The 24,240-nt window shown below is 38.3% G+C and overlaps 1 protein-coding gene across 1 annotated transcript; it reads left to right on the forward strand.

The window, feature by feature from the left end:
• The first annotated feature begins 11,780 nt into the window (after positions 1-11,780).
• Positions 11,781-12,386, forward strand: LOC125825729 (uncharacterized). The gene is made up of 2 exons (XM_049505040.1): positions 11,781-12,016; positions 12,083-12,386. Exons 1-2 carry the CDS (start codon positions 11,781-11,783, stop codon positions 12,384-12,386), a joined length of 540 nt encoding a protein of 179 aa, XP_049360997.1.
• Positions 12,387-24,240: the final 11,854 nt, after the last annotated feature.

Here is a 24,240-nt window from a genome sequence, read left to right on the forward strand (position 1 = left end):
GCAATTAAGGAACATACTTCATATGAAAATTTGGACATCTGAATATGATAAAAAATCTAATAAAGCCTCCAAACTGTGGTATCTTAAGAAACCAAATCCTCAAGGAACAAACATCGCAAACACTCTTCCAAATTTAGGTCGTTAAATGATTCAAGAGGAACTGCATTGGGTTGACAATGTTGTGTTTAAAGGTAAATATCATTGCATTCCGAGATATTGGAAATTGACAGAAGCTTTCCTAAGCGAGAATGGGAAAAGTTTAAACAACACTTATATTCATGATGTTGTATTTACTTCTCTTTTTACTTATGATCGAAACTACATTATTATACAAGCCTTTTGTGAGGCTTGGAGTCCCCAAATAAATACATTACTTACATCTGTGGGAGAAATGTCCATATGTATTTGGGATTTTCATACTCTTGATGGCTTGCCAATTAGCGGGTTCCCTTACGGAGATGTAGTACCTAATGCCATAGAACTTATAGGTTTTGATTATAAAAGGGAAAGATGTCTTCCTCGAAATTGTGAGTATATGTTTGTTGCCTTTCATCATCTTAAAGAGGAAAATAATGGTAATATAAGGGTCTCCTTAAGTGAATAGATACAATTTTGGTGAAAGAAAGATCTTAAATATGAGTTAGCTCCGCCAAGAAAAGAGAAAAAGTCTCGATGCCTATCATCTACGCATAATGAAACAGGTGAAATACCAACCAAGATAAAAACATGGTTAAGTGCTCAAGAGACCGTATTTTTTTAGCTTGGAGTGTAACGACCTTTTTGTCATGTTAGTTATGTGCCTTTGTATTTCCATCTAAAAAAGAGGATTTTATTCGGCCTAAAACTTACAAGATAGCAAGCTTGATGGCGAACGGTTGAAGGGTTAGCCTTGTTGTCCCGGTCTTAGAGAGCATCTATCATGGTGTAAATAAAATTCAAATTCCTCATAGTTAGACCACATAAAAGTTTGTTTCCTCATTCACTACGTTTATGGTTGGCTTGCTTCTTATCTCAAGACACACTATCCAATTTCTAGTGGGCCTTATCTCCCACGAATGGTAGTATATTTTCGGGAAGGTGCTACAAAATATTTTGACAAAGACGAGGAAAGGATGAGTGTTCATCGAGGGGAACACATTGTGTGGAATGCAACCATGCTTAGTAGGCCTCAATAGATCAATTATATTGATAAAGGTAAAGTGTCAGAGTTAGAGTCAGCTAGTTTTATGATCTTTAATTTCAATTATATTCCATTGAGGAGGGAAGGTTCCTACGTCATTAAGCCATATAGTCTGCACTGGTTTGGCTCTCAATTTGGTTCTATCAAGATATTCCTGGCTATTTAGAAAATGATATTTGTGCTGAGTTTCTCGATAAGGGCTTTAGATATTGGTGCATTTGCATAGATCATGCTACTATGTGTAAAGTGACATTTCCTCCTCCAATAACGTATGTGAATAAGCTTTACACTACCTGATATCCATTTTGTGGGAGAGATCACATAGTTTGGAAATTTTGGTGGAGAAAGCTGGGTCAAACTTTGTTACCCTTTTATAGGAAAAAGGTCAAGACATCGAGAAAATACTTTCAAAAGTCAAGACACCACTTGTCCTCCAACATAAAAGTATGAAACTTAAATCTCTAACATATCTAAGAAAGAAGTAGTTCGTAATTATACTGATAAAGACAAATGTCCCCAAATTCTTTTCTCTAGTAAATGAGCCTTTCAATAAACAAGCAAAACTAGCAATGATAAATGTTGGAAGAGGCAAAGGGTTGAATTGTCCGGGGATGAAGTTGTTGATTTACAAGTCGTAGAAGTCCAATGCAATGATAGTCCTTCAAGAATGTTAATAGCTTAGAGTGACCAGGTTTTTCTTAAATCACAAATCTCTTATATTTGAGTCATGAATAAAATGACTTTGCTAACCCCCTTTTTATTTATAGATAAACACTATTAAACATCCAATGGGATAGCTACGTGAAAGGCCACAAGTTAGTGATGAGTCTACTGCAATATCAAGACCTAAGACAAAATCAACTTCAAATACCGAGAAAGAAGAAAAGACATAATCTACTTCTCGTGGCTAAACTTTGAAAGGGTTGACTCCTAATTCAAATGAGGCTTCTCGAGTGCTTCCAAAGTTGAATGGATTTATGCCTATCTTCGAAGGAAAAGGTGTTGTGTTTAACCACAAAAGAAAGTATATATTGTGCCTTTGGGAGGAGATTTATGGAAAACTTTCTAGAACTTCTCTAGACCTTATTTCATCTTACAAAGAGTATATTTGCAAGATATTCAAAGAGATAAGTGGGATGACCTTATTAGATCATTTACCATTGAAGATCTTGATAGATGTATCCTTTTTGTTGATTATCCTTTCTATTCTTTGTTCTAAGTTCTTACTTCTTATTGGTGGCTTCTGCTTGGTAGTTTATTGCTCATGGCTCCGGCTATGGGTTAGCCTTACCTACTAGTTGGATGTAGTAGATGCCATCATGACCTGAGAAATTGGGTCGTGACATTCAACATTGTAATTTATTTACCTATCAATATTCTCTTCTAGTACCTTCACAATGATTAGAGAGAAATTACACTTTCAAGTATTTCTGAACTCTCCCTTAACTTAGCTATTCTTGTCATCATCTTCACTCAATCTCTTCTAGCGTAGTACTAATTGTTTTATGCCTTGATGTCAAGATCCATGCATTAAAACACTTTGACATGTTGTTGTTTACAGAATCACAATTTACTTTAGTATTAAAGTAAACCTTACCCAAGTATTCTATGTTGTAGTACAACAAAGGGTCCTTTGGTAGAATGTATAAAAATAATGCTACAAGAGTATATTAGTAATGCTTGCATTAACAATGCATGTATCAGTTATGCTTGCATTAATTATACATAGATTATTTAATGCATTGTTTGGTTTGATGCATTAAAAAAAGTATGTATGGCATTAAAAAATTATTTACAAAGATACCCTTGACTTTTATGATAGAAAAGATGTAAAAAAGGTTTTAAGGGGTACGTGGGTCTTTTATCATATTAATGCATGCATTAAAACCATTGCATTGCTAATACCTAGAAATCTATGGTATTAGCAATGCACACCTTAATACACAATAGAGTGTCTAACAAATGTTTGCATTAGTTATACATAGGTTGAAAAAGAGTACCAAACAAGGTACTAGTAATAGACAAGGCTAATACATGCATTATATTTCCTTAAACACTCTACCAAACGACCCCTAAGTCATCCATCATTTTTTCTGGACCAAGCAAGTTCATCTTCTACACTCTTTTTCAATTGATACTTAATGGAACTCATGGTAATTAACCAAAAATTTGAACCATCCCAAGAACTAACATAAGTTAGTAGTTGAGCAGCTAATCCAAAATAGGAGTACAAGGCTTTCCCAAATACAAGACAAGAACAAGGCTGTCTCTGAATACATATAAAGACTAAGCCTAGCCAAAACAAAAGGAAATCGGTAACTCCAGATGTCAGGAGCTCACCTTAATCTTCGAAATCCCAAGCTGGCCCACACGACTCCAAATCAACGACAATAACTCAACTACAATATGCAGGGTGATACGCTCAAATTACACCCCCTAAAGAAGCATAAGTGATCGTTATCAAGTAAAGAACCCAACTTGTAGGTTGGGGTCGATCCCACGAGGAAAATGGTCTAGACTTCACTTTAACCAACAATTATATTCGTTTAGTCAAATTACTTCCAGAAACAAGTAATTAAAGGGGGGATTTGTGAAACAAATTGTAAGAATTCAATAAGTAATCAGTAAACAAAAGTCAATTTTGGTTGTTATCAAGATGAGAGAATTAACTAGGGTATACGTGTTTCCCACAAGCTCATAATGCAGTAATCCTAGTAATAGCAATCCTTTACTAGTGTACTACATGCGAAGTGAAAAGCTAGGTATATCTAAATCCTTGGTCTGACATCTAGAGAATTTCACCTTTCACCTTGGTCCGGCTACGTGTGTATAATTTACTAACCCTTACCTTTACCTCTTATTAGACGTCACATCGATGTTTGGCTTAGTTATTACTTCGCACCAATCGACACTAGACTATTAAATAGTATTACAGTAAATCTATGTTGATAATTCTTTTCTTGTTGATTACCTCCCTGGTTCGGCAAGTAGCAACAAGGCGAGTTCTAACAGTGTGCACCGTTGAAAAGACTTTTAAACGAAAAAATTATCAATGCATGCAAAACACTATTCAAGAATTGCTTATTTACTATCCATACTTTGTTAATCGCTCAAGGTTCCCATAACCCTAGTTGTGGAGTTTAGTTACCCATAATCATATGAACACAATTCATTATTTTAGATGAAAGAATTATGAACTTACATAAGAAGATTAATAAACCCAGAAATTCAACTTGAATCAACACCAAAACCTTCAAAAAGAACTTAGGAAATTAAATAATTTCTAAAGTTGCAAGTTAATCTTCCGAGTCAAGAACTAGATAGAATAATAATGTCTAACCTCCAAAAATGAGGTTTACATGCCCTATTTATAGAAAAACAAGTCCTAAATTAAAAGGGAATAAAAATAAAGAAAGTTTGTTACAGGCACGCGTCTTCAATCCACGAGACTGACTCACGGACCGTCAATGAATCTACGGTCCGTGAGTCCCTTTCGTCAGTCAGGGCTTAGAAAATATTTCAACTTTCAAAAATCAGCTTCTCTGAAGCAAACGACGGAACTGCAGTACGAATCGTAGATCGATCTATGGTCCGTCACTCCCCCTCCGTAGCTCCATACTTGGAATCTTCAAAAATCAGGTCCTGGAACCCTCACAGTCTCAATCTACGGATCGACAGTACGGTCCGTAGATCAATCTACGGACCGTCAATGGTCACCGTGGTTCCACACTTGGTCCAATTTCCCTGATTTGCCTTCCATGCCTTAGGTTCTGATCTACGACCACCATCTACGGAGCGTCAATGGACCCACAGTCAGTAGATCACTTCCGTAGATGCCCTTTTCTGCATTTGTTTCAGCTGTCTCTTTATTTCCGCGCCTGAACATCTTTCCTGCCAAATATGATAAAAACACATAAGAACCCATACAAAAAGGCCCTAGACACACACAACTTGTAAGTGAAATGTATTAGAAATACCGTAAACTCACGGTATATTACTCCTCTGATGGCAACCCCAAGAACAAGCCCCTTGTTGTAAGCATCTACATCAAGCTACTGGTCACTACAAATGTGTGCCCCGGAGGCAAAGGGGGTAGGACAATAGGTCCATCAGAGTCAGTAATATTGACGTTGCCCCTATAGTTGTCATACAGTTGTGGGCCTGGTGGACCATGCACCCTCACTGCATCTCCCAGTTGATTTTCAGCTAGAACCTGGATGTCTCCACCAACTACCCTCGGAGGTTGCAACTCAACTTCATCACCTAGATTGCCTCCGATAGGATTAACTTGAACTCGTTGATTGTTCATTCTTCGTTAAGTTCAGTTCAACTCTGGATCGTAAGGAGTAAGTGGTTCACCCTGGCTCCGTGTACTTGGCATACTCTAGAGTCAGAACCTGAGAGAGACAAAAAGTAAAACAAAAAGTAAAATTAGGAAATATTTGACTAAAGTTCAATAATGTAGGTAAAATAAATCTAAAAGCCAAATTCCTCGGCAGCGGATCCAAAATTTGATACACTCAAATTACACCTCCGTAAAGAAGCATAAGCGATCGTTATCAAGTGAAGAACCCAACTTGTAGGTTTGGCTCGATCCCACGAGGAAAATGGTCTAGACTTCACTTTAACCAACAATTATATTCGTTAAGTCAAATTACTTCCAAAAACAAGTAATAAAGGGGGGGATTTGTGAAACAAATTGTAAGAATTCAGTAAGTAATCAGTAAACAAAAGTCAATTTTGGTTGTTATCAAGATGAGATAATTAACTAGGGTATACGCGTTCCCCACAAGCTCATAACGCAATAATCCTAGTAATGGCAATCCTTTCCTAGTGTAGTACATGCAAAGTGATAAGCTAGGTATCTCTAAATCCTTTGTCCGGCATCTAGGGAATTTCACCCCGCACCTTGGTCTGGCTACGTGTGTATAATTTACTCACCCTTACCTTTACCTCATATTAGACATCACAATGATGTTGGTCTTAGTTATTACTTCACACCAATCGACACTAGACTATTAGATAGTATCACACTAAATCTATGTTGATAATTCTTTTCTTGTTGATTACCTCCTTGGTTCGGCAAGTAGCGACAAGGCGAGTTCTAACGTTGCGCAACGTTAAAAAGACTTTTAAATGAAAGAATTATCAATGCATGCAAAACACTATTCAAGAATTGCTTAATTACTATTCATACTTTGTTAATCGCTAATGGTTCCCACAACCCTAGTTGTGGAGTTTAGTTACCCATAATCATATGAACACAATTCATTTTTTTAGATGAAAGAATTATGAACTTACGTAAGAAGAATAATAAATCCATAAATTCAACTTGAATTGCAACACCAAAATCTTCAAAACAAACTTAGGAACTTAGGAAATTAAGAATTGCTAAAGTTGCAAGTGAATATCCCAAGTCAAGAACTAGAATAAAAGTAATAAAATCTAATCCTCAAAAATGAGGTTTACATCCCCTATTTATAGAAAAAAAATCCTAAATTAAAAGGGAAAAAAAATAAGGAAATAAAACTGTAGGACGCGTCTCCATTCCACGAGGCTGACCTACGGTCTGTAAGTTGAATGACGGTCCGTAGGTCTCTTCTGTGGCTCCATACTTAGCTATTTGAAATCTTCACAAATCCACCCCTCTCAGTCAGCTTCCACGAACCAGCAGCATGGTCCGTTAGTGAGACGACGGACTGTCAGTCACCTCTGTCACTCTATACTTAGATTATTTCAACTCACGTACTGGAACCACTCCTCTGATCACTTCTAGGGTGCTACAGGACAGACCGTAAGTAATTCGACGGTCTGTCAGTCCCCACCGTGGTTCCACACTTAGCTAGATTTCCATGAGCTTCAATCTTGCCATGCCTGGTCATCCCACGAACCTTATCTATGGGGCGTCACTCATCCTACGATCCGTTGGTGCCTCCGTAGGTGACTCTTTTCAGTACTTGCTTCAGCCATATCTTCATCTTTTCACGCCTGAGTTTATTTCCTGAAATTATAACAAAAAACACATAAAACAAACACAAAAATGCCCTAGACATTCACCAATTCTAAGTGAAACGTATCAATAGTACCGTAAACTCACGGTATATCACAGGGGCAGAAGATTAGTATAAGTACCAAAAAAGCTACTCAGTAGGCAACAACCAACTACGCTCAATAGATAACATAAGCATAACCACCAAGTAATAAGGAAAGTATATCACAAGTAAGTAAACATGAGATACTAAAGTAGACATGAAATAAAGAATAGAAATAAGAAAAAAAGGGGTAAGAAGTCGAGTTGAGAACGTACCTGGATCGGAAGCTAACAGCCTAATCGCAAACAACTAAGACACCAAGTCAACTACCCAATGTCAGGAGGACCCAAAAATATAATTCTAAAGTCAGAACCTACTAGGTAACAATAAAACAACAATAGATAATAGAATTTAGTCAAACTATAACCTAACCACACCCCTATAAGCCTGAAAAGCACAAATAGCAAACATAACCCAACCGACACCATAGACTTGAGGGGTCAAACAACAAACAAGTATATTGGTGATAGATAATGCATAATGCATGATAACCATCTGAACCATTAATAATAATCTCCAAACCCCTAACTAGAAGTGTCATCTTGAACCATAAAACATCAGTATCATCCTCGAACCAAATGTAACAACTTCAAACATTGAGTAAACAATAACGGGGTCACCTACCCAGATAGTAAACTCTCAAAGGTGCCAACAACAACAAAAGAATGCAAGAAAGGACGTCAACGCGCTGACTAGTCAAGTGAAAACTAAGCACATCCAAATGCCTCTAATTTCTCGAGTAGAAAAAAGAGCACATCCCCAATGCCTCATAATCTCAAAAATCAGTAAGTCAGGTTACCAAGTGGTACGACTCCCCTTTATCAAGTTTAGAATAAATATTGAGTAAAACTGTAATACCCCAAAAACTAGTAGACCAAACTAGATCCACAAGCTAGGGTTCTAAGGCTGGATGTATGAGAAATAGAGTCGTAGATGAGACTTTACGTGCTTAGAATGAGGAGGTTAGTGGTTGAACGTCAAGGTACGTATTAGACCTAGTAGCCTAGATGACCATTGATAGTTTGGTTGAGCATGGGAATGGGCAAGTACCAAGGCAAAAGGGAAAGCCTAAGCCAAGGGGCCAAGGCTGTCCAACCTTGGCAAGACACTGCCTAAGAGTTCACGACAACCTTCATGACCAGTGGTGTGGACCACGGTCCGTGAAGTGGTCCGTGAAGACTCCTTAGTCTCATGGGAGGCAAGGCCTTGAGGCCAAGACACTGTCCCAAGTCTATGACCACTTTCACGGCTGGTTGTCTTGACCATGGACCGTGGTCCCCTTTCACGGTCCATACAAGTGGGCGTGGTGTTTGGATGGGACAACCAAGTTGAGGAAATTTTGGGTAAATTCCTATTCGACTAGGTTTAAGTGGGGGTCGTTTTGTATGTATTTTATTCACCTATTTAGACTATTTTAATTCATTAGCCCCCAAGTTTAAGTAAATTTACATTAGACATAATTCAAAACCCCAAATCACTCCTCTCTCAAACATTTCTCCCTTTAAAAAGAACCTCAATTGAAGAAGAAGTTAGGGTTGAAACTAAGGTCAAGAACAAAGGCTCCATTGCTAAAGGCTTGTGCTAGGGCTTTGATTAAGTTATGTTTAGATCTTCATCTATGGGTTCTTCCAGGCATGGAGTCCCCTATAACTTCCCCTAATTTGTGAAGAAAAACCCCAATCAAGGTAGGGTTAGTTCCAATGTATGGGTTTTAGGTGGGTATGATTCCAAATGGTTGGATACTACTCATATATGATTAATTTAGTGTTGATTCATGATAGTATGAAAAATTTATGAGAATTATTTGATTAAGCCTAATTTCCAAAGTATGAGGGTTTGCGTCTTTTGATGAGGGATTGATGATTCTTGCTAGATTCTCTTAGATTGTTGCCATGAATGGAACTTATTCAAGAATATAAATATGAAATCATGAATTGAATTAGACTTATGCATGTCTGATAGAATATGAATTGAATGATTAAAATTGGGACTTTTGATGAATTATGCTTAAAATTGGGCTTGAAGTCATGATGTTCATCACTAGGGCTTATAGAGTAAGTTTAATATGATGATATAGCTTGCATGTATGTAGAATGTGAAAGGTTATTCACCTAAAATGAATCATACTTGTTAGAATAGAATAGGTTGAGGTTGAGTCTCATGATTGCATCATGGATAGTTGAATGATGTAGCTTGGGATGGTAGATCTCATGGTACCTTGGTATTGAGGAATTAAGCTCTCCTAAGGTTAGCTTAAACTAGCATTGGTAGGATGATTTTCATATAGCTTGCATTAGTATAGGCATAGTAGCCTGGGATTGAGGATCTATAATCTCCTAGAGGTAGCTTGAAGTAGCCTTCATGGTAGCTTGACTTGGTTTGGCCAAGACCATTCCATGGTAGCTTAGGATTGAGACACCATACTCTCCTAAGGATAGTTTAGGGTTGAGGGTTCATACTCCTCTAAGGATAGCTTGCATCTTATTGAATTGTTTCATGGTGGATAGGTTGGTGTACTTGTATCCTTCCTTCGATAGCTTGGATTGCATGATAGGGTGTTTTCCATGGTGGTTAGGTCTAGCATGGTAGTATGCTATTCTTTGGTAGTCTGGAATGATGAATAGTAAGCATTGAGCAAGTCCTAAAGGAGTACTTAGTGTGAGTGGTAGTATGGGATGCCATTCATACATGGCACAAGTATGACTTGAAGCTACTTATGAAGTGTCCTCTTATGTGTTGTATGCCTAACTTGGATTGTTACTATAGTTGCCTTCCATAATATGAATGGACTTAAGATGATAGTTCCTTGTCAATATGAAAGTAGGTCAACAGTGACACCTAGAAATGATGAATATGAATGTGGTGACTTTAAGGATATGCTTAGTGTGTGTGGTATTATGGGATGCCCCACATGCATTGCACAAGTGTGCTTTGAGGTTACTTAGGTGTATAGTGCTCTTATGCCATGAAAACCAAGGTCTTGACTATGAAGGTGGGCTATGACCAAGTATGACCAAAGAGAGGTACTTAGCTTGGATGGTATTATGGGATGATATCTTGGCCTTGCACAAGTATGCTTGGATGTGGCTTGTGAAGTGGTTCACTTGAATTTGAAAGACAAATGGTTGATGTATGTAGTTATGTATGTCTTATGTTGACTTGTGATGATATGATACTTATGTTGGAGTTTATGTTATGAATATGTATTGTCTCTTATGTTTATGTCTTATGTTGACTAACCATTTGAGATGCTTTATGATGTGCTAGCTTTCATACTTGGCACATTTTGTACTAACACATTTGAAATGCTTTATGATGTGTATGCTAGCTTTCATACTTGGCACATTTTGTACTAACACATATTGCCTACATTCTAATCAAATGTAGGGTGTTGGAGAATGAGTGCTTGAAGGCTAGGCTTCCAAGGATCTAGAAGGCTTGAATATTTGGTGAGTCCTCATAGCTTCGAGGACAAACCTATTATGTTACTTATATGTCTTTTCTTATGTTTTGGACTTTATATGGGCTGCGTCCCAAGACTTTTATTCATGTTATGCATAGATGGTTTGAGACAAGATTATTAGTAAAGACTTCCACTCGTTTATGAAATTGTTTTGGATTGTTTAAAGAAAGTTTTAAATTTCCCTACTTTTTCTATGATCTTCTGTTATGAAGGTACTAAGGATTGTATGTGATCCCTTTGGGGTCAAGTACGCCTTGTTACGTCTATGGGGTACCCCTGGGTCGTGACAAACTTGGTAATCAGAGCAAAAGGTTTAGAATGGTTCTAGGATAGTCTCAAACCACGTCTAAGTAGAGTCTTATTCATGGGTATGATTGACAACACATTTATGAATATGAGGCTATTGGATGCTTAGGAAAAGTCTCACTTCTTCATTCTCTTAGTCGTGCCATAGAAGTTTAGCTCTAGTACGTCCTTCTTCTAATGTTTGCCTATGATTTTTCAGGTTATGGAAAATACTAGGGCGAATACTAGGAGGGAAGGAGAAGATAATGAGGACCAAGAGATTCCTCCCCAAGCCCCAAATCAAGTTCCTCCTCAAGTTCCAAATGACCCTCCAATTGGGAATGCCACTCTTGCGGAGTTTAGGGCTTCTATGCAATTGTTGGCTCAAGCCAATAGAGAGGTGGTGGCTCCGGCAAACCCTATAGGGGGAATGGGTGCTTATAGGATTAGGGTGTTCTTGAGGATGAACCCTCAGAAGTTTAGTGGCTCCAAGGTGGAGGAGGATCCAAATGGGTTCTTAGATGAGGTTTATAAAACACTTGCTATCATAGGGGTAACTTCTAGAGAAAAAGTGGAATTAGCCGCTTACTAATTGAAAGATGTTGCCCAAATTTGGTATGAGCAATGGAAAGATGCTAGGCTGATAGAGGCGGGCCCTATAGAGTGGTTAGCCTTTAAGTTGGCATTTCTAGATAGGTTCTTTCCTTGGGAGTTGAGTGAGGCTAAGTTGGAGGCATTCATAAATCTTAAGCAAGGCAACATGACTGTCAATGAGTATGCCTTGAAATTCAGTCTTTTGTCTAAGTATGCTCCATCTTTGGTAGCAAGTCCAAAGGATTTGATGAATAGGTTTATGACAGGGGTGTCTGATCTAGTAGAAGAAGAATGTCGTATAGCAATGCATGTTGATAATATGGATATTTCACACCTCATGGTGTTTTCCCAACAAATAGAAGAGTCAAAAGTCAAGAAGGATAGGGCTAGGGAGAAAAAGAGGTCTAGGGTGGATAATGACGGGACCGATGGACATGGTCATTCTAGGAATCAATAATGGTTTTCCAGGCAAGGCTTTTCTAATGCTCCTATGTATAATGATGAGAGGGTGTCTACCCCTAGGCCACAAGGGAAAGGTAGTGAGTCCCTATGGCCCACTTGTTCTAGGTGTTGTAAGAAGCATGATGGTAAGTGTTTGGTAGGTAGAGATGGTTGCTATGGATGTGGTGAGAGTGGCCACATGAAGAAAGATTGCCCAAAGGCAAAGGCTACTATAAGAGAGGGTAAGCAAGTTGCCCCTAGTGGTGGGGATGATGATCCTCCAAAGAGGAATAGGTTTTATGCTCTCCAATCTAGAGAAGGTCAAGAGTGATCTTCTCATGTCCCTTCCGGTATGTGCTTCTTTCATGTTTTAGAAAATTTCCATATTTCTTGTCTTTTTTCTGACTTGTTATGTTGGACATGATGTTGTCCTTGCCATGATTGATGTTAGAAAAGCATGTGTGGGCTTTACTCCCAAGGGGGAGATAGTGTACCTATTCCATAAGGTCTTTACACGATTATGTGTTGGTATGATCTCTTTATGTATGTTTATAAAGTGGTGTAGGCCTTGTTAGAATTGATCTAATTGCATTGTGTTGCCTCATGTTGTAGCATCTTTGAGTCAATGTGCATTTTAGGCTCCATTAATTTATGTTGAGCATGTTCTAGCTAGGAGATGTTAGTTCCTCGTTGGAAATGAGTATATATGTCTCTTTCATGCATTTTGAGTTGCATTACGTATGTTTAGCTTGGAATTGAAGTTCCTTGTTTGTTAGTGTGCATGTAGATGTAGTGCATACATGATGGGCTGGTAGTCTAGATTCTCTTCGTTGAATAGTGGTTAGAAAGGTCAATCGAAGATGAATGTTCCGAAGGGGGAGGTATTGTAACACCCCATAAACTAGTAGACCAAACTAGATCCACAACCTAGGGTTCTAAGGCTTGATGTATGAGAAATAGAGTCGTAGATGAGACTTTACGTACTTAGAATGAGGAGGTTAGTGGTTGAACGTCAAGGTACGTATTAGACCCAGTAGCCTAGATGACCATTGAGAGTTTGGTTGAGCATGGGAAGGGCAAGTACCAAGGCAAAAGGGCAAGCCTATGCCAAGGGGCCAAGGGGCCAAGGCTGCCCAACCTTGGCAAAACACTGCCTAAAAGTTCACGATCACCTTCACGACCAGTGGTGTTGACCACGGTTCGTGAAGGGGTTTGTGAAGACTCCTTAGTCTCATGGGAGGCAAGGCGTTGAGGCCAAGACACTACCCCAAGTCCACGACCACTTTCACAGTCGGTGGTCTTGACCACATATCGTGAAGTGGTTCGTGAAGATGCCTTAGGTTTTGGAAGCATGGGAGGTTGAGGGGAGCTACTGCCTTGAGGACCACGGGACGTGGTCCCCTTTCACGGTCCGTACAAGTGGGCGTGGTGTCTGGACGGGACAGCCAAGTTGAGGGATTTCTAGGTAAATTCCTATTCGACTAGGTTTAAGTGGGGGTCGTTTTGTATGTCTTTTATTCACCTATTTAGACTATTTTAAGTCATTAACCCCCAAGTTTAAGTCACCTTACATTAGACACAATTCAAAACCCCAAATCACTCCTCTCTCAAATATTTCTCTCTCTAAGAAGAACCTGCATTAAAGAAGAAGCTAGCGTTGAAACTAAGGTCAAGTACAAAGGTCCATTGCTAAAGGTTGTGATAGGGCTTTGATTAAGGTACGTTTACCCTTCATCTATGGGTTCTTCCACCCATAGAGTCCCATAGAATTTTCCCTAATTTATGAAGAAGAACCCCAATCAAGCTAGAGTTACTTCCAATGTATGGGTTTTAGGTGGGTATGATTCCAAATTGTTGGATACTACTCATATATGATTAATTTAGTGTTGATTCATGATAGTATGAATAATTTATATGAATTCCTTGATTAACCCTATTTTCCAAAGTATGTGGATTTGTGTCTTTTGATGAGGGATTGATGATTCTTGCTAGATTCTTTTGGATTGTTGCCAAGAATGGAACTTATTCAAGAATACAAATATGAAATCATGAATTGAACTAGACTTATGCATGTATGATAGAATATGAATTGAATTATTATAATTGGGACTTTTGATGAATTATGCTTAGAATTACCTATGACTAAAGCTTGTGACTAGTATATATATATATATATATATATATATATATATATATATATATATATTGTGATATAGACTAGTATGATGATTGTGGAGTAAAGCTTGAGTATAGGGCTTGAAGTCATGATGTTGAACACTAGAATGTGAAAGGTTAATCACCTAAAATGAGTCATGCTTATTAGAATAGAATAGCTTGATGTTGAGTCTCATGATTTCTTCATGGATAGTTGAATGATGTAGCTTGGGATGGTAAATCTCATGGTAGCTTGGGATTGAGGAATTAAGCTCTCCTAAGGTAAGCCTGAACTAACATTGGTAGGATGCTTTTTATGGTAGTTTGCATTAGTATAGGCATGGTAGCCTAGGATTGAGGATCTATACTCTCCTAGGGGTAGCTTGAAGTAGCATGGTTAGAATGCCTTCATGGTAGCTTGACTTGGTTAGGCCAAGACCATTTCATGGTAGCTTAGGATTGAGCACCATACTCTCCTAAGGATAGCTTAGGGTCGAGGGTTCATACTCCTCTAAGGATAGCTTGCATCTTATTTAATTGTTTCGTGGTGGCTAGGTTGGTGTACTTGTATCCTTCCTTTGATAGCTTGGATTGCATGATAGGGTGTTTTCCATGGTGATTAGGTCTAGCATGGTAGTATGCTATTCTTTGATAGTCTAGAATGATGAATAGTAAGCATTGAGTAAGTTAGCCTAAAGGAGTACTTAGTGTGAGTGGTAGTACGGGATGCCATTCATACATGGCACAAGTATGACTTAAAGCTACTTATGAAGTGTCCTCTTATGTGTTGTATGCCTAACTTGGATTGTTACTATAGTTGCCTTCCATAATATGATTTGACTTAAGATGATAGTTCCTTGTCAATATGAAAGTAGGTCAATAGTGACACCTAGAAATGATGAATATGAATATGGTGACTTTAAGGATATGCTTAGTGTGTATGGTATTATTGGATGCCCCACAAGCATTGCACTAGTGTTCCTTGTGGTTACTTAGGGGTATAGTCCTCTTATGACATGAAAACCTAGGTCTTGACTATGAAGGTGAGCTATGACCAAGAATGACCAAAGAGAGGTACTTAGCGTGGATGGTATTATGGGATGCTATCTTAGCCTTGCACAAGTATGCTTGGAGGTGGCTTGTGAAGTGGTTCACTTGAATATGAAAGACAAATGGTTGATGTATGTAGTTATGTATGTCTTATGTTGACTTGTGATGATATGGTTTTTCTGTTATGAATATGTATTGTCTCATATACGTATGTCTTATGTTGACTAACCATTTGAAATGCTTTATGATCTGTATGCTAGCTTTGATACTCGGTACATTTTGTACTAACGCATATTGCCTACATTCTAATTAAATGTAGGGTGTTGGAGATTGAGTGCTTCAAGGCTAGGTTTCCAAGGATCTAGAAGGCTTGAAGATTTGGTGAGTCCTCATAGCTTCGAGGAGAAGCCCATTATGTTACTTTTATGTCTATTCTTATGTTTTAGACTTTATATGGGCTGCGTCCCAAGACTTTTGTTCATGTTATGCATAGATGGTTTGAGACAAGGTTATTAGTAAAGACTTCCGCTCGTTTATGAAATTGTTTTAGATTTTTTTTAAAGTTTCAAATTTCCCTACTTTTTCTATGATCTTCTGTTATGATGATGCTACGGGTTGTATGCGACCCCTTCGGGGTCAAGTACGCCTTGTTATGTCTAGAGGGAACCCCTGGGTCGTGACAAAAATAGTATCTCATCATAAATGATAAATATGCCAATGTATGGGCTTGGATCGTACCACAAAATCTGTGAAAATGAGCAAACCATTCAGTACATGTTATCACCAGCTTTCAAACAAGGTACTCAAAATGAAATAATTATTTAGCCAATGAAACCACACTATCAAGGTAGAAATTACTAACCAAGAATTCAACATGTCCTCACATACAACCTAGGGCCCAATAGTATAATCATAAGCTCAATAAGGATATAACATGCCCACCGCTAATCAACAAGAAAAGGAATCAAGAAAATATTTTGAATCAATAAAAGGGGAGCAAACTCAAGGGACGATGCCCTAATCTAATCACATAGCTCCAATCCCAGACAGAGCACAACTAGAACCAAAGGCATCAAATGTCTATCCTAGTCTAAGGCCACCATGAATCACTCCGAACAAGGATAAGCGAGATCTTCTACAACAAAAGTGAACCCACAACATAAGCTAAGGATCCTAAAACCTATAATAAGCCCAAGGCTCCTACGGAATCAAGAAAGGATTGAATAACAAGAGAAAAGCTAAATACCCTGCAAATACAACATGAAATTACACAAAATCTATACTAGGCATTATCTAAAAAGATTAGTCAATAAAATAGAATGAAGCCTACCTCAATGTCGAATATGAGCGCTTTGAATCTACCACACACGAGCTATTCAAATCCGAAATGCCTCCGAACACCACCAAACTATCAAATTATCAGTTACGACGTTATTACAGACATTTTGACATTAAAATCGCAACAATTGAAAATGGACCCAAAATTCAGTCAAAACATGAATGTGGGACCCGTATCGGGAATCTTGAAATTGACTCCGTTAAAAGGTCTTAAACTAAGCCTCAAACTTCTATTCCAAAATTAACACAATCCAAGGCCCGAAATTATCCCTGAAAACATAATGGAAAAATTAACAAGAAAACCAAGCTAAGGTTGTAGCTTCGCGCTCAATGTTGCCTCAAACAAAGGTTCCTCAACAACTTCTAATCATATACCCAAGTTGTTACGCTCCCAATGATCACATAGGACTTCAAATCACTCAAATCAGAGCTTGGATGAGAAAGAAATACCTTTTGAAAATGAAGGCTGAACTCTGAAATTTTTGGGTATAATACCTAAAACTAGTCTGTAAATGTAAAGTCTAATCTCTAAAAGTCTAATATCTAGTCGCTAAAATCCTGCACCATATATCAACACTTCAACTTGTTTGCTCAAACTAGGAATTCTCTAATGGGTTGTCCCAAATTCGTTCGGAACCCCGTGCATGCAAATGTAATATGCTACCCCATTGAATTTGACATTCCATAATCAACGGAACCATCAAAACTTTCATCCGAGGTCATTTCAAAGAAAAGCAGGTCCCACACCCATGTTTTATTTTAAGCAAAAAACCACAAGAAGGCTCAAAATGAGATCGGAAGGCTAGGGAACCACATGAAAGGTCATTCTAGTCCAAACATGACATTCCAGAGCTAACCGCAATGGAAAAATTCTCATATGAGCACGTTTACCAAGAATGTTGACCAAAGGCAACCCTTGGCTTAAGCTTTAAAGTTAAAATGCATAACAATACAAACTCACACCAGAAGTCTCGGGGCCCGAACCAACCATTCTCCTAGCCTAAAACGAAATTCATTTTGAGGCAGTCTTCCTAAACTTTTGACTGAAGTCAACCGTTCAAGTTTCAAAGACCACAAAATATGAAAACTTACACAAAATCTAAATGAATGACCCGGATATCGAATTGCCAGTCTCAACAACTCATGGCTTGTGGTTGCTATAGGAAAGCTCTAAACATTGAAAAGATTGAAAAATGAAGAAAATGACCTAAAGGGTCGTTACATTGAACTTATTTAAGTTGTAGCATTTGAAGTGAGGGAAGGATAGTGATGTTTTCGTAATCAAGACACAACTTCCAATGCAATTGTCTACAATCGTACAATAATATAGTAACCCAACCAAAGGTTGGGGTCGAGTCCCAAAGGAGTGGACTTGAAAATTAATAGAAAAATAAAATTGAGTTCTAATTAGTCATAGCTAAAATCATTGTCGAATAAAAACATACTAAATCTAAGGGGTGACACAAAAGTGTCAATTAACAATGGGGTTTTGTCACAAGTAAGTAAAACAAGCAAAAATAAAGAGAGATGCTAATCAAGGAGAGGGGATTCTTGGGATGTGATAGGAATACAGATTAGACTAGATCGTTGGGTACATGCTTTTTATAGTAATTTCGTTAAATATTTGTGACTAGGCTCGACTATAGTGGGGGCATGCTTTCTCTAGAGCAACTTACCCCAAATTAAATAGGTTCCTCTCGGACACCCACTTGCCGCATGAAGAACAGTCTCTGCCTTAGCCCACTCACTCTCTCGAGATGAGTGTGTGGGGGAAGGACTAGGGTTCACTCTCTCGAGCTGAACCTTATGTCGACCCACTCCCATTGGCCATCAATTTAGTAGTCTTAGTTTTACGACCTCTCTCTCGAGCAAGCCGAAACACAAAGGTGAAATCGTAGCTACAACTACAATTTCATTAAGTTCCACCACAACTACTAAATGAAATCACATTTAAACAACAAATAAACTATTAGCAAGCAAGACCCAATAGCTAATCTAACCCATATTCATAAAATCACACCCCAAGAATTGGGTTTTTAGCTACACATGTAAAATAGATAGAAATTTATATCAATATGAATTTGCATTCAAATGGGTATGAAGATTTAAGTGTCAAGACAAGCAAAGAGTGAAGAATCCAAGAGACCCAAACCCAAAATCTTGGAGTTGAAACCCTTTGAACCTTCAAATTCTTCAAAACCCTCTCCAAAATTAGAACTCAAAATTCTATGTTAAAAGTTTTAGATTAAAAATCTGATATTTAAGATCTGATGCTAAGCTACAACTCTCAACGAGTATTTATAGTTTTCAAAAATAAGTGCTGCAGCAGATCATTCGGCGTCATTAGTCGAGATCGTTGATCAACTCGGTGATTCACCCTTTGGTAGGTTTCATTGCCGTCTTGCTCTATCCTTCAGCATCATCGTGTTTGGATCATTGGGCGACATAGTAAAGCTTCACGGAACTGCTCAGCGAACTGGAACAAAATGCGAGGATAAGACCTTTTGGCGACTCGCCGAATGGGTTTGGTGATTCTCAGATCTTTATTTCTTCATTCTTTCAGCTGCCTTTGTTCCTTTTTTTTGCTAAGTAGTGTCTATGCTTTCCTTCAAACTCCAAATACCTTGAACTTAAGGGTTTTCATCAGCTATTGAGATAAAATATGCATTTGAGGACACTAGTTGTATTAAAATATAACCCTAAATAAGTCCAATTTGTGGACTCATCAACACCACCAACTTAAACTTTTGCTTGTCCTCAAGCAAACTCAAGTTGAGCTGTTCAAAAAGAGTGTCTCGAATAGTGCTACACAAGACTCAAGTATGAATGCACACAATAAGACTGAATTTACTTATGCAAAGATCAAATGTGCTCTGAAAGATTCAACTTGTGACGCACCAATATCAAAGAATCTCATGCTCACAATACTTGCTTCAAATGCAAGTTCAAGCTCAACCAAAGTGGTCAAATGTCCTCACACAAGGAATGATTCCATATTCACACAATGGTTCACAGTTTAAATCCTCAGAATCAGATGCAACGCTCACACTAACAAAGAAGAACACAATGCATTATTTCACCCAAAGGTTTTCCCGTATTTTCCAATCAACATTTGTGTCATCTCACTCAAGATCTAAAAGGTCTTTTCAAGGCTTGTAATGGGGCTGAGTGCAAAGGTATGATCATTTAGGCTCAGTGATTTTCATCCTCATGAAATGTGGTGCTCACAACACTTCCTTTCCTTTTCCTTCATCATTCTCTTTAGTGCTCAAAAGTCATCCTATTATTCCCTTTTCATGGATTGTTTGGGAACCCCATGTCTTTTCTACTTTATTCCACAACTTTCTTTTTCATTCTCTTTCTTTTTCTTTCTCTTTACTCTCCCTTTTTTTATATGGAGGGGTTCCATTTTTCTCAAAACCATGAGTAAGAGGAGACTTTCCTTGCACTTCTTGACTTGCCCATATCTTTTCACCACACCCCCAACTTAGGCCTTTGGCCTAAGTTGGCTATTCAACTAACCATAACTTCATGAGGATTATCGGTGATGGATAAAGAAAGGTCTAGTTTTCATCAAGTTTCTTCCAAAGGAAGGTAAGGATCAAGGGGTGTTCAGAAGTGGTTCACACACTCACAAGGTAGGTCACAAAAGAGGTAAATGTCAAATTGGCTCAAACTTTTAGAAGTTGCCTAAGATCATATCAAGAGATAGCGTCACTTAGTTGACCAGACCAACGGGGCAAATTCTAGGATCCATCATGCATAGTTCATTGGTAAACTTACCACATTAGGAATTGACACTATCAGTCAAACAAGACTCCACACTTTCGCTAGTGTGCAATGATGATCACAAGAGACTCAATTCAATACTAGGCTAGTCATAATGAGATGCAAAGAGTTCACATATTGTCTATGCAACTTCATTTGGCCTCATCGTAGCCTTGCATTCATGTTCGTTAGATTGAGAGTACTATTCAAGTCATCAGTATTGATCGGAACCGAGAGTTAAATTTTACAAAAGAACAGCCACATTCAAAGACGAGAGGTGGCAAAATTTTTTGGATGGGTCAAAATCATTTTGCAATTTAAAATAAAAGGAGCCACAAGCTCAAACATCCACAGAAAGCAGTATTTAACACAATTTAAGCACAAAGCCCAAATATAAACAAAATACGAATATCAATAGCACAGAAAGGTGGGCCTCACCCCACCGCAAATGAAAGAAATTTGTCCTCAAATGCAATTAACATAAAATCCAAAAGTAAAAAAAAAAAGTAAGACATAGAGGGAGGTAAAGAGAAATCCTGTCTATGCAGTCTTTCTATTTGTTGGGGCCTCAGCGCCTGATTCACCAACATCTATTGAGTGTGAGTCTGCCAGAAAGACATGTACCGCTCTGCAAAATCCCCTGGCCCATGAAGGAGTATCAAAATCTAAGGTAATGGTTTTCCTGGCAGGAGTGGGCCTCTTGCCCTTGCTTTTCCCAGTAGTTGTGGGTAGTTTTGAAGCTTTTCCTTTTGATATAACTACATATTACTTTATCGCAATTCCTTTAGACTTCTCTTGAGCTGGCGTTATTCTTTCAGCAGCTTTAGGTTTAGTCATGTCGGAAAAATCTTGAAGAGAAGTTAGAGAAATATTTGACAAAAGTACTTATAAGCTTCGCCGACTCTTTGGCGAGTTGCTGAAAGTCTTTGGCGACTTTCAACTTCTCACCGAAGGTTACAGATTTAACAGCACATTTATCATTAATTTCAAGGAGAAATTGAGACGTTAGGTGAACCGCCGAGTAGTTAAGCGAGCTCGACCCAGCTCGCCAAATGGCTCAACGTACGTATTTTCAGCTCATCTTCTCGAATTCAACCCTGTAACCCCTGAAGATAAAATCAAAGTATGCACTGGTACAATCAATGTATGACCTATCATAGCACCCAAACATAACCCTTCAAATTTTAATCTTGATAACGGCATACAATCACTGGAATTCTACAGTCACAACTACTCGAGCAAGATTGTCAAATTAAAGCATGTGCTTGAACATTCTAGTCCTATCTGGCAGGATCAAAATACTTTCAACAAGATCTGGCTATTGCAAATGAGCATAAATTTTAATAAAATAAATTCGGGGAATAGAAAACCGACCTTTTGTGCTAACCACGAAATGATTGAAATGCTTGGCGGCAAGGTAATCCAAATCCGAGCACAAATCAACCAAAATACAATAGAGATGCAATGGTATTTAAAGTAAACTAGGTGTGAGTTTGTAAAGTTTGAAAATGAGAGAGAGCGTAGGAAATTGAAACTTTTAAATCATTGGCTTGAAAAACCGCCAGTTCTTGACCACTCGGCAACATTAGTCGTGAGCGTCGAACCATTCAGCGTCACGCCGAGCAATCACATTATTTGCCAATTTTTACAGAATCCCCCAGTTAATTGGAGAGTCCAAACAGCGGTCTCCGTCGGGATCACCAAAATGGTCGGTGATTTGCCAAGAATTTCCTGCGCTCACCGAGTTTTACAGACTCCAATATAAGTTGGTCTTGAGTCTAACGACGGTCTAGTTCAGGGTCGCCGAACCGTTAGGTTATTCACTAATCGAACCTGTTGCTCGCCAATCTGCACTTTTCTATAACTTTCCACACTTCCATCTGCACAATTAACACACCATTATTTTATCGAAGCAACATAAAGTAATAAAGGGTTATGGGTTGCCTCCCAATCAATGCCTTAGTTAAGGTCGTGCCACGACGCAAGTCAACACTCAAGCCTCGTTTTTGGGGTTGAACCTAGTGCAACTAGGTGATCCCAATTGTTCATTTGGGTGGAGCTGAGGCAATACATGACCCAAGAGAGTTTCAATTAGCTGGATAGATCTAGAGTAAGAATCGGTCATCTGATTTAGCACTTCTACATTTTCTCTAATCTCCTCTAACACTTTATCTTGCTCATTTAGTTTTTGGAGAATGGTTAATAACATATCCTCGATGTGTCTATTTTCATTGTCCATAGACCTTCCCTACTCGGTAGGTGGTATGTATTTGCTCTTCTGTTTGGATATCACCTCCAGTTCCTCGACCTGTTGGGTCAAGTTATCCATCTGACCCAGCAAAATTATCAATCGATGGTCCTTTTCAGTATCCTTGTTGGTTTTAGCCACAAGGTCAAGGAATTTGGCTGTGGTCTCATAGGGATCTCTCAAGGCCACCTGGGATCAGTCGATCGATTAATCCCTTTTTTCTGGGATTGAGACTCCTATAGAAACACTTTAGTAGAGCCGAATTGGGAATTTCATGAGTTGGGCATTGTATCAATAGTGTTTTAAACCTGAACCACGACTCATGAAAAAGCTCACCTTCCATCTGTTGGAAGGTCAGGATGCTATCCCTAAACCTCATCACTTCCACCGAGAGATGCTCTATTGGTTCATAGTCATTAACCATACTCATCTCTCCTGTTTCAGTAAAAACAACTGAACAAAACAAAACTACAAATTAAGTTAGTAAAACTACAACTAAGAAGAACAAAAATTTTACTAATCTAAGAATCCTCAAATAACACCACTCCCCGGAAGCGGCGCCAGCTTAGTGTTTTCATAATCAAGACACAACTTCCAATGCAAGTGTCTACGATTGTACAATAATATAGTAACCCAACCAAGGGTTGGGGTCGAGTCCCAAGGGAGTAGGTTTGAAATTAATAAAAAAATAAAATTAAGTTCTAATTAGTCATAGCTAAAAACATTGTCTAATAAAAACATACTAAATCTAAGGGGTGACACAAAAGTGTCAATTAACAATGGGGTTTTGTCACAATTAAGTAAAAACAAGCAAAAATAAAGAGAGATACTAATCAAGGTGAGGGGATTCTTGGGATGTGATAGGAATACAGATTAGGCTAGGTCGTTGGGTACATGCTTTTGATAGTAATTTCGTTAATATTTGTGACTAGACTAGACTATAGTGGGGGTAAGCTTTCTCTTGAACAACTTACCCCGAATGAAATGGGTTCCTCTCGGACACCCACTTGCCGTATGAAGAACATCCTCCGCCTTAGCCCACTCACTCTCTTGAGCTGAGTGTGTGGGAGAAGGACTAGGGTTCACTCTCTCTAGCTGAACCTTATGTCGACCCACTCCCACTGGCTATCAATTTAGTAGTCTTAGTTTTACGACCTCTCTCTCTCGCAAGCTAAAAACACAAAGGTGAAATCGTATTTGCAACTATAATTTCATTAAGTTCCACCACAACTACTAAACGAAATCACATTTAAATAACAAATAAACTATCAGCATGCAAGACCCAACAGTTAATCTAACCCATATACACAAAATCACACCCCAAGAATTGGAGTTTAGCTACACATGTAAAGGAGATAGAAATTTATACCAATATGAGTTTGTATTCAAATGGGTATGAAGATTTAAGTCTTAAGACAAGCAAAGAGTGAAAAATATAAGAGACCCAAATCCAAAATCTTGGAGTTGAAACCATTTGAACTTTTAAGTTCTTCAAAACCCTCTCCAAACTTAGAACTCAAAATTCTATGTCAAGAGTTTTAGATTAAAAATCTGATATTAAAAATCTAATGCTGAGCTACAACTCTCAACGAGTATTTATAGTTTTCAAAAATCTATGTTGTAGCGA

This window comes from Solanum verrucosum, unplaced genomic scaffold (assembly GCF_900185275.1).
Source record: "Solanum verrucosum unplaced genomic scaffold, falcon-dt-bn FXZP01000003.1, whole genome shotgun sequence".
Classification (NCBI taxonomy): Eukaryota; Viridiplantae; Streptophyta; class Magnoliopsida; order Solanales; family Solanaceae; genus Solanum; species Solanum verrucosum.